The sequence below is a fragment of the Anguilla rostrata genome, chromosome 11 (assembly GCF_018555375.3).
Source record: "Anguilla rostrata isolate EN2019 chromosome 11, ASM1855537v3, whole genome shotgun sequence".
NCBI lineage: Eukaryota > Metazoa > Chordata > Actinopteri > Anguilliformes > Anguillidae > Anguilla > Anguilla rostrata.
Genome location: NC_057943.1, coordinates 1,238,863 through 1,249,782, shown reverse-complemented (window position 1 = coordinate 1,249,782; position 10,920 = coordinate 1,238,863). Strand labels below are relative to the sequence as shown.

Here is a 10,920-nt window from a genome sequence, read left to right as displayed (position 1 = left end):
TTACAAAGCAAAATGAATTCATCAGATTTAATGAAAAATTTAGGAAGTCTCTTTACACGGTTAACACAAATAACCAGTTAAGGGCATTGAAGGGAAAAAATAAAATGACAAAAAAAACTTTTTTTGGAACACTGAAAAAATCCCAGATTGAAACAGCCCTTCCAAAAGTACAAATTTTCAATATCTGGTTAAAAAAAAAACCTGTTTTACAAAAGTAGCACCATGGACATCACTATAATACACAGTAATTATCTGAATAGACACTATGGTGGTAGAAGTGGGAATACCTGCACTTAATAAATCTAATTTTGGTCTCACACTGTACTTTGGGAGGGGAGAGGGGGGAGGGGGGAGAGAAAGAGGGGAAGGGGGCGGAGCCTCTTGTTCTTACACACCCAGGCACTTAATCACACTTTCAACCCTAATTGTTTGACAATAAATAAGAGACACTAAGTCATGTTTTTCCTGTCTGAATTGTTTCAAACTGGCCTGTTCCTTTACGATCCTGGACATCGTTCCTCTCCATTCACAGCTGGGCCTACACGGTGTGTGTGGGTGGAGGAGGGGGAGGAGCTTCAGGTGGTGGGTGTGGCTAAGTGGGCTGGGAAATGAAGGGGTGGGCGTGGTTTGTATGGAGAATCGCACACGGTCACAGCTGATGCCATCCTGAGGAAGGATATCTCTGGAGTGTAAAAATTACTTCTCTTGTTTCTTCATTTTTTTTTCTTACTTACAAGAACTTTGATTTTCTTTTTCTCTTTTATCTTCCTTTTTTCTGGTGTGTGAGATTCGTTTGTTTTCAGAACTGAGTTGTTTTTCCTTCACTTCTTCGTTCTTCTGTCACATTGTTCCTCTTTACAAGAAGCAGACGGGGCCGATGTCCACGCCGAACTCCTGGTCCGCCCCTCCGATGTCCAGGGGTGCGATGTCCACGATGGGGAGGCGGGACGTCTTCTGCGTTTTGTACTCGATCACCGTCTTGCCCCACTGGCCCGTGTGCTTCTGTGAGGGGACAGGCCAGCACACGTTAAAGTACGTCCTCTACGCGAGGGCTACTCAACATGATGATTGTGCGTGTTTTATATTTGTGTGTGTGTGTGCGTGTGTGTGTGTGTGCGCGTGTGTGTGTGTGTGTGTGCGCGTGTGCGTGTGAGCGTGTGTGCGTGTGTGTGTGCGTGCGTGTGTGTGTGTGTGTGTGCGTGTGTGTGTGTGTGTGTGTGTGTGCGCGCATGCGTGTGCGTGTGTGAGTTTGTTTGTGTGTGTGTGTGTGTGTGTGAGCGTGCATGCGTGTGTGTGTGTGTGTGGCGCGCGCATGCGTGTGCGTGTGTGTGTGTATGTGTGTGTGTGTGTGTGTGTGTGTGTGGTGTGTGCGGCATGCGGTGCGTGCGTGCGTGTGTGCGTGCGTGTGTGTGTGTGTGAGCATCGTGCGTGCGTGCGTGTCGTGTGTGGTGTGTGTGTGCGCGCATGCGTGCGTGCGTGCGTGTGCGCGCATGCGTGTGCGTGTGTGTGTGTGTGCGCTCTCTGTGTACGCGGCTCCCTCACCGTGCAGCCGTCCTCCAGCACGCTGTAGGTGAAGCGGCTGCTGCCCTCGGCGCGCAGCTCCACGTCGTTGGAGCCCTGCAGCAGCAGGGCCTTCTTCAGGTTGCCGCTGGCCTGGTCCATGTAGGCCACGCTGTTGCGGCAGTGGTAGGTGAGGCTCTGGGAGCCCTCTGTGGACAGCAGGCGGAGGAAGGTCATCTGAATACTGGCCGTGTTGGGAGCCATGCTGTCATCGCCGTAGCTGAACTGCAGGGGGAGCCAGAGAGGACAGGTATGACACATAAGCGATCACCACCACCTTGTGATTGGAGAGTGTGGCTTCATTACCTGCTAAATGGGTGGGGCTATGATGTGGTACATATCGTAGATATGAATGAATCGCATTGTGTTACTATGGGGAGCAAAAGACTATGAGCATGTGAGCGTGATTGACAGTACATTGCCAGAACTGCCCACTACGAGGGTCATGAAGCCTCACTCTGTGAAGAATCATTGAAGAGTCAGAATGACTCTAGAAACCGAGGTTTTTTTGTTTCAAAAGTTGTGATTTTGAAATTTGAAAAGCGTAACTCACGCTGTAGCCTCCGTTCATAGTCTCTCCGAAATAGATGTGCTTGCGCTCCTTGCCCTTGCTGGACCACCAGTTCTTGCGCGGGATGCTAGCGGGCCTGGGCTGGACGCAGGTCTCTCCAGTCTCCATGTTGCAGAAGACCTTGATGGCATCAACTGTGCAGCCCTGGTTAGGATCGATCCAGTATTCACCTGTGAGACGAGGGAGAGAACCGAGTCATTTCAGCTACAGCAAGGTGTTTTTTTTTTGTAGTATTATATCATATGATATATTTATGTAACATGTAAAAGCATTTAATAACTATTCTGTGAGTAGCATTAATGAGCAGCAAGGTGAGGGCCTCGCTCAAGTGGAAGTGAAAGTGTGGAACACGGATACTGAATCAAAGCTACAGCCTCTGGGTTCCAAACTGAGCTCCACAGCCCTGCACCCTGAGGCCACACTGGAGCCCATGGGCAGGTCCCCTCTGTGGTGCAGTTTAACCCCCCCACTGACCCCCCCCGCACTGACCCCCCCCCCCCCCCCACACACACACTCACCGCTCTTCCACTCGGGATGGCAGAGTTTGAGGTCCCTGCAGGTGCGGGCGGGGTTCTTCTTGGAGCCCTCGGGGCTGCGGATGTTCTCGATCTGGCTGTTGAGGGACTTGAGGGTGGCGTCCACCTCGGCGTCGTGCTGGCGGAGGTTTCCGGAAGCCTGGTCGGCCCTCATGTAGCGCAGGGGGTCCGGGGACTTCTCCGGCTGGGACAGGCCAGCGAAGGCCGACATGTCGATCCCGGGGCCTGGGGGGCCAGGCGGTCCAGGGGGGCCGGGGTTACCAGGAGGACCCTGGGGTGGAGAAAGAGAGAGAGAGAGAAAAGGGCATGAAGACAGGTGTGCATCGACCTCAGGTGGAGAGAACAGGGATGAGGGAGATGTGTCGGAACATTACTGGGTAACTTAGATTAGGACTTGCTCTCAGGTATACTTAAGAGTTAAACGAGACTTTACAAAATATATACAAAGTTTTTGCTGAGATGTTACTGGGCGTTTTTTAAAGCATTGCACTGAGTCTTACCTGAGGCCTTATGTCTTAAGCATCCCTATTGAGCCTATAGCATTTTTTACTGAAACTTTCCTGAGACTTTACAGCATGTTTACTGGGTCTTGAGTGAGTCGTGTGGTGAGTGAGAGTACTACGGAAGTCTGAATCATGGATGTGTAGGACAGTGAGGAAGGACAGTGAGGCAGGACAGTGAGGAAGGACAGTGAGGAAGGACAGTGAGGAAGGACAGTGAGGCGGGACAGTGAGGAAGGACAGTGAGGCGGGACAGTGAGGAAGGACAGTGAGGCAGGGCTGGAGATCAGGACAGTGAGGCAGCACGGTGAGGAAGGACAGTGAGGCAGGACAGTGAGGAAGGACAGTGAGGCAGCACAGTGAGGAAGGACAGTGAGGCAGGACAATAAGGAAGGACAGTGAGGTAGGACAGTGAGGAAGGACAGTGAGGCAGGGCTGGAGATCAGGACAGTGAGGCAGCACGGTGAGGAAGGACAGTGAGGCAGGACAGTGAGGAAGGACAGTGAGGTCAGGACAGTGAGGAAGGACAGTGAGGCAGGACAGTGAGGAAGGACAGTGAGGTCAGGACAGTGAGGCAGGACAGTGAGGAAGGACAGTGAGGCAGGACAATAAGGAAGGACAGTGAGGTAGGACAGTGAGGAAGGACAGTGAGCAGGACAGTGAGGAAGGACAGTGAGGAGGACAGTGAGGAAGGACAGTGAGGCGGGACAGTGAGGAAGGACAGTGAGGCGGGACAGTGAGGAAGGACAGTGAGGCAGGGCTGAGATCAGGACAGTGAGGCAGCACGGTGAGGAAGGACAGTGAGGCAGGACAGTGAGGAAGGACAGTGAGGCAGCACAGTGAGGAAGGACAGTGAGGCAGGACAATAAGGAAGGACAGTGAGGTAGGACAGTGAGGAAGGACAGTGAGGCAGGGCTGGAGATCAGGACAGTGAGGCAGCACGGTGAGGAAGGACAGTGAGGCAGGACAGTGAGGAAGGACAGTGAGGTCAGGACAGTGAGGAAGGACAGTGAGGCAGGACAGTGAGGAAGGACAGTGAGGTCAGGACAGTGAGGCAGGACAGTGAGGAAGGACAGTGAGGCAGGACAATAAGGAAGGACAGTGAGGTAGGACAGTGAGGAAGGACAGTGAGGCAGGGCTGGAGATCAGGACAGTGAGGCAGCACGGTGAGGAAGGACAGTGAGGCAGGACAGTGAGGAAGGACAGTGAGGTCAGGACAGTGAGGAAGGACAGTGAGGCAGGACAATAAGGAAGGACAGTGAGGTAGGACAGTGAGGTAGGACAGTGAGGTAGGACAGTGAGGCAGCACAGTGAGGTAGGGCTGGAGGTCAGGACGCAGGGTCCGATGTGCTACTCACAGAAGGTCCAGTTTCTCCAGAGCGACCGCGAGGCCCGGGGGGTCCAAGGGGTCCAGGAATGCCGTTCGCACCATCCTTCCCACCGGGGCCCACTGGCCCAGGGGGCCCCTAGAGACACAGAAAGGGTTAAACACAACGCCTGGCCTGTCCAATCACCATTGGGCATGCTCGTCTTCACTACTGATATATTATTCATTTAGCATCACACATTCTCACCTTCACTACTGATATATTATTCATTTAGCATCACACATTCTCGTCTTCACTACTGATATATTATTCATTTAGCATCACACATTCTCGTCTTCACTACTGATATATTATTCATTTAGCATCACACATTCTCGTCTTCACTACTGATATATTATTCATTTAGCATCACACATTCTCGTCTTCACTACTGATATATTATTCATTTAGCATCACACATGCTCGTCTTCACTACTGATATATTATTCATTTAGCATCACACATGCTCGTCTTCACTACTGATATATTATTCATTTAGCATCACACATTCTCGTCTTCACTACTGATATATTATTCATTTTCATCAGTAAAAAAGTATGAGAGGGCAAGGTGGTGTCATTTTCTGTCCCATAACCTTGAACTGACCTTAGCTCCACTTGGGCCGGCAGGTCCAGCAGCACCCTGGTCACCAGGGGAACCCTATAGGAGGGGGAGGGGCAGACAAAAACTTCAGGTAACAATTGAGAGTCTTCTTCTGTGCACTACTCAGATTTAACTTGGCTTTGTGGTATAATGCTGAAATACTACTCAGAGTTAGCAGATGACACAGTAACATCATGTGAACAGATCCTTCTGTCATAATATTGTGAGCGATTGACAGAGCTTGTGCCAGGGATATGGTGGAAAGCCATTTCCTGTTACAGGAGGAAGTGGTCATCGAGCGGTCACTTACGGGAGGTCCTGGCAGACCCTGCAGGCCAGTGAAACCCCGATGACCCTTCTGCCCTCGCTCGCCTGTCTCGCCCGCCTCACCCTTGTCTCCACGTGGCCCTTGAGGTCCCTGGAGGAAGAGAAGGAGGAAGCAATTGGTGCACAGAAGAGCACTCCTATCACAACCTAAGCTGCTTCCGTTTGCTTTGAGTGTTCAGTGGCAGCATAATATAATGTGTATGGGCACTGCAATTGTGTATCTTTGAACAAGAACGATGTGTGTGTATGGCAGTAGTGTGCACTGAGAGGACAGTGTGTGTGTGTATGGCAGTAGTGTGCACAGTGGGGACTGTGTGTGTGTATGGTATTCGTGTGCACTGAGAGGACAGTGTGTGTGTATGGCAGTAGTGTGCACAGTGGGGACAGTGTGTGCGTGTATGGCAGTAGTGTGCACAGTGGGGACAGTGTGTGTGTATGGCAGTAGTGTGCACAGTGGGGACAGTGTGTGTGTGTATGGCAGTAGTGTGCACAGTGGGGACAGTGTGTGTGTGTATGGCAGTAGTGTGCACTGAGAGGACAATGTGTGTGTGTATGGCAGTAGTGTGCACAGTGGGGACAGTGTGTGTGTGTATGGCAGTAGTGTGCACAGTGTGTGTGTGTATGGCAGTAGTGTGCACAGTGGGGACAGTGTGTGTGTGTATGACAGTAGTGTGCATAGTGGGGACAGTGTGTGTGTGTATGGCAGTAGTGTGCGCAGTGGGGACAGTGTGTGTGTGTATGGCAGTAGTGTGCACAGTGGGGACAGTGTGTGTGTGTATGGCAGTAGTGTGCACAGTGGGGACAGTGTATGTGTGTATGGCAGTAGTGTGCACTGAGAGGACAGTGTGTGTGTGTATGGCAGTAGTGTGCACTGAGAGGACAGTGTGTGTGTGTATGGCAGTAGTGTGCACAGTGGGGACAGTGTGTGTGTGTATGGCAGTAGTGTGCACAGTGGGGACAGTGTGTGTGTGTATGGCAGTAGTGTGCACAGTGGGGACAGTGTATGTGTGTATGGCAGTAGTGTGCACAGTGGGGACAGTGTGTGTGTGTATGGCAGTAGTGTGCATAGTGGGGACAGTGTATGTGTGTATGGCAGTAGTGTGCACAGTGGGGACAGTGTGTGTGTGTATGGCAGTAGTGTGCACAGTGGGGACAGTGTGTGTGTATGGCAGTAGTGTGCACAGTGGGGACAGTGTATGTGTGTATGGCAGTAGTGTGCACAGTGGGGACAGTGTGTGTGTGTATGGCAGTAGTGTGCATAGTGGGGACAGTGTTGGACACTTACAGCCATGCCTCTGGCTCCAGCGGGACCTGGAGGCCCTGAGGGTCCTTGAGCGCCCTGAGAGAGAAAGAGAGAGAGAGAGTGAGGGAGGGAGGAGAGGAGATAGGTTAAACATATATAAACATGCCACATTGTGCAACACAAACAGTACCATATGTGACATTAATTTTACAAGAAGAAAATATATTTCTTGCAAAAGCACCCAAACGTATTACATAATGTTAAATATGATTAATAAAGAATAGCTATATTTACACATTTCAATAACTTACATTACATCTTGCATTAATATCTTACAGAGTAAAACAGCTTGTTTTGAACTAAAGGCCGAAAGGCCAGTTCTGCATTAAACACCATCGCTCAGAGAATTGCGTGAGGTTGTTATCGTTTGATTGGCCAGCTCGAGTGGGCGGGTCTAAGAGAGGAATACTCACAGACTCTCCTCTGTCTCCCTGTTTGCCGGTGGGGCCTACGGGTCCCGGGCCCCCAGGGGCCCCCGGAGCTCCTGGAGCCCCAGCAGGTCCTGTGTTACCACGGTCGCCCTGCAGGGGGCGAGACACAATCCCGTCAGTGAGAACCAGTAAGAACCATCACTTCATGAAACTACTTTAAACTCACACTGTCAGTGAACATGATTTGGTTAATGATTGTGGCAAATGTATTGCTTATTGTAGAAATGACTAAATACTGTCTGTCTGTCTGTTCAGCAAAAAGCCTGACATGTCTATGACTTTAAAACAACAGTCTTTTCTGATTTTAGAGAAACAGATTTCCCTGTGAGATTCTCACCTTGATCCCAGTAGCTCCATCTCTGCCGGGAGGTCCATCGGATCCAGGGGTGCCCTGTGATGTCACAGATGATTAGGATGGGAAAAGGTGGGGAGGAGGGGAGGGGCACTATTTCCATGGTTACATAGCTCTGCCGCCAATTACTCTGTCTCTTTATTCATACAGTACAGAGGCTGTGAATATGTCTTACAGACTAGAAAGAATAAGGCTGCATAAGACCAGAGAGATACGATATTGTAAGACAACGAGCAATGCTGGAGTGTTTTTATTTAATTTCTGAATGTATTATGAAATCTGCCCTGACAGGTTAGTTCAGCTGAGTAAGGATGCTGAGACTTCACTGTGATTACAGATGCGTCCAATGCATTAGTCTGCCAGCAGTTTCACCATAGATACCAGTCACACACCAAAAGATTATAGAGCTCAGAACATCTAGAACTTATATCTATTATATCTATTCAGTATAAAAGCAGCTCTGGTCGAGCACTTTGAATTCTGGTGGAGCACTAGAGTAGGGTCAGTTCCATTACCCCTGTGAGGTAACTGCATCTTGTAAAAGCCAGAGTTTGTAAACTCCGCCTCCATCACTGCTCGTTACACCTGTTTCCCTCCAGGTGAGTCACCTGGCCCAGGTTCCAGCGACCCTGCTCACCTCTCTGCCAGGTTCCCCTGATGGTCCAGTCAGGCCAGGGGGCCCCACAGGCCCAGGGGGTCCTCGGTCGCCCGCCCCACCTGGACCTCCCTGTTTGCCTGGTTCACCCTGTGGAGAGAGAGAGAGAGAGAGAGAAAGAGAGCAATTATCAGAGTGGCCACCGGGGGCAACACCAAAGCCTTCCTTCTGGTAACCAGACCAGTGTGTTAAACAACATAAAATAACATATAGCATAATGACAAGTACACAAGGTACAATTTAGTTAGGAAAATGGCAAGTATTGTTGGGCCATTCAGTGTGTGCGTGTGTGTGCGCGTACATGTGTCCGGGTGTGTGGGCATGCGTGTGTGTTTGGTACTCACAGAAGGTCCCGGAAGGCCAGGGAACCCCCTCTCTCCACGCTGTCCCGGCAGACCCACAATACCGCGAGATCCGGCCAAACCCTGAGGTCCTGAGGGGCCGTCTGGACCCTACGAGCAGAAGCAGAGGCGGCGTGAGCTTTAAAAATCTGCTTCTCAAAAAAGCAGGTGAGGAATATTTCTGTCTTCACCAGTTTCACCTGCATTTAAAAATGACCCTTTGAATCATTAAAATCAAGTTACCTTACTAAGTGTTCTGTAATGAGGTTGCTAGCTAAATCGCAAACAATTTTTTGCGTCTGCATCAGATAATGAGCCAGCCTGGTTCAGCGCTACAGTGGGAAAGGGCTATAATGAGCCAGTCTGGTTCAGCTCTACAGTGGGAAAGTGCTATAATGAGCCAGCCTGGTTCAGCTCTACAGTGGGAAAGTGCTATAATGAGCCAGTCTGGTTCCAGCTCTACAGTGGGAAAGGGCTATAATGAGCCAGCCTGGTTCAGCTCTACAGTGGGAAAGGGCTATAATGAGCCAGTCTGGTTCAGCTCTACAGTGGGAAAGTGCTATAATGAGCCAGTCTGGTTCCAGCTCTACAGTGGGAAAGGGCTATAATGAGCCAGCCTGGTTCAGCTCTACAGTGGGAAAGGGCTATAATGAGCCAGCCTGGTTCAGCTCTACAGTGGGAAAGGGCTAGAATGAGCCAGCCTGGTTCTAGCTCTACAGTGGAAAAGGGTTATAATGAAGTAGCCTGGTTCAGCTCTACAGTGGGAAAGGGCTATAATGAGCCAGCCTGGTTCAGCTCTACAGTGGGAAAGGGCTATAATGAGCCAGCCTGGTTCCAGCTCTGCAGTGGGAAAGGGCTATAATGAGCCAGCCTGGTTCCAGCTCTACAGTGGGAAAGGGCTATAATGAGCCAGCCTGGTTCAGCTCAACAGTGGGAATGGGCTATAATGAGCCAGTCTGGTTCCAGCTCTACAGTGGGAAAGGGCTATAATGAGCCAGCCTGGTTCAGCTCTACAGTGGGAAAGGGCTATAATGAGCCAGCCTGGTTCAGCTCTACAGTGGGAAAGGGCTATAATGAGCCAGCCTGGTTCAGCTCTACAGTGGGAAAGGGCTATAATGAGCCAGCCTGGTTCAGCTCTACAGTGGGAAAGGGCTAGAATGAGCCAGCCTGGTTCTAGCTCTACAGTGGAAAAGGGTTATAATGAAGCAGCCTGGTTCAGCTCTACAGTGGGAAAGGGCTATAATGAGCCAGCCTGGTTCAGCTCTACAGTGGGAAAGGGCTATAATGAGCCAGCCTGGTTCCAGCTCTACAGAGGGAAAGGGCTATAATGAGCCAGCCTGGTTCAGCTCTACAGTGGGAAAGGGCTAGAATGAGCCAGCCTGGTTCCAGCTCTACAGTGGGAAAGGGCTATAATGAGCCAGCCTGGTTCAGCTCTGCAGTGGGAAAGGGCTAGAATGAGCCAGCCTGGTTCTAGCTCTACAGTGGAAAAGGGTTATAATGAAGCAGCCTGGTTCAGCTCTACAGTGGGAAAGGGCTATAATGAGCCAGCCTGGTTCAGCTCTACAGTGGGAAAGGGCTATAATGAGCCAGCCTGGTTCAGCTCTACAGTGGGAAAGGGCTATAATGAGCCAGCCTGGTTCAGCTCTACAGTGGGAAAGGGCTATAATGAGCCAGCCTGGTTCAGCTCTACAGTGGGAAAGGACTATAATGAGCCAGCCTGGTTCAGCTCTACAGTGGGAAAGGGTTATAATGAAGCCAGCCTGGTTCCAGCTCTACAGTGGGAAAGGGCTATAATGAGCCAGCCTGGTTCCAGCTCTACAGTGGGAAAGGGTTATAATGAGCCAGCCTGGTTCCAGCTCTACAGTGGGAAAGGGCTATAATGAGCCAGCCTGGTTCCAGCTCTACAGTGGGAAAGGGCTATAATGAGCCAGCCTGGTTCTAGCTCTACAGTGGGAAAGGGTTATAATGAAGCAGTCTGGTTCACTCACTGGGGGTCCATCCTCGCCTGGCTCTCCCTTCTCTCCTGGGGCTCCGGCAGCCCCACGCAGTCCAGCGTCTCCTTGGCGACCAGGAGGACCGCCGTCTCCACGCACTCCTTTAGGCCCATCCTTCCCCGCAGGACCAGCAGGGCCTGCAGCACCGGGGTTACCCTGCGAGAGAGAGAGAGGGGGGGAGGGGGGGGGGGGGGGAGAGAGAGAGAGAGAGAGAGAGAGGGGAAGAGAGAGAGAGGAGGAGAGAGACAGGGAGAGAGAGAGAGAGAGAGAGAGAGGGAGAGAGGGGGAGAGAGAGAGAGAGAGAGGGGGGGGAGAGGGAGGGAGAGAGAGGGGGAGAGAGAGGAGGAGAGAGGGAAGAGAGAGAGAGAACAAGAGGGAAG

The 10,920-nt window shown here is 51.2% G+C and overlaps 1 protein-coding gene across 2 annotated transcripts in view; it reads right to left on the bottom strand.

The window, feature by feature from the left end:
- The window catches only part of LOC135235157 (collagen alpha-1(II) chain-like), a 40,048-nt gene continuing 29,128 nt past the window's right edge, over positions 1-10,920 (bottom strand). For both annotated transcript variants that reach the window (XM_064300394.1, XM_064300396.1), the window contains 13 exons: positions 10,535-10,696; positions 8,550-8,657; positions 8,188-8,295; positions 7,536-7,589; positions 7,181-7,288; positions 6,750-6,803; positions 5,448-5,555; positions 5,141-5,194; positions 4,526-4,633; positions 2,650-2,938; positions 2,114-2,301; positions 1,543-1,785; positions 1-1,002 (listed from right to left, as the gene is read on the bottom strand). In XM_064300394.1, coding sequence (XP_064156464.1) covers positions 856-1,002; positions 1,543-1,785; positions 2,114-2,301; positions 2,650-2,938; positions 4,526-4,633; positions 5,141-5,194; positions 5,448-5,555; positions 6,750-6,803; positions 7,181-7,288; positions 7,536-7,589; positions 8,188-8,295; positions 8,550-8,657; positions 10,535-10,696 — 1,731 coding nt within the window. In that variant the 3' untranslated portion in view covers positions 1-855. The remainder of the gene's footprint in view (positions 1,003-1,542; positions 1,786-2,113; positions 2,302-2,649; positions 2,939-4,525; positions 4,634-5,140; positions 5,195-5,447; positions 5,556-6,749; positions 6,804-7,180; positions 7,289-7,535; positions 7,590-8,187; positions 8,296-8,549; positions 8,658-10,534; positions 10,697-10,920) is intronic.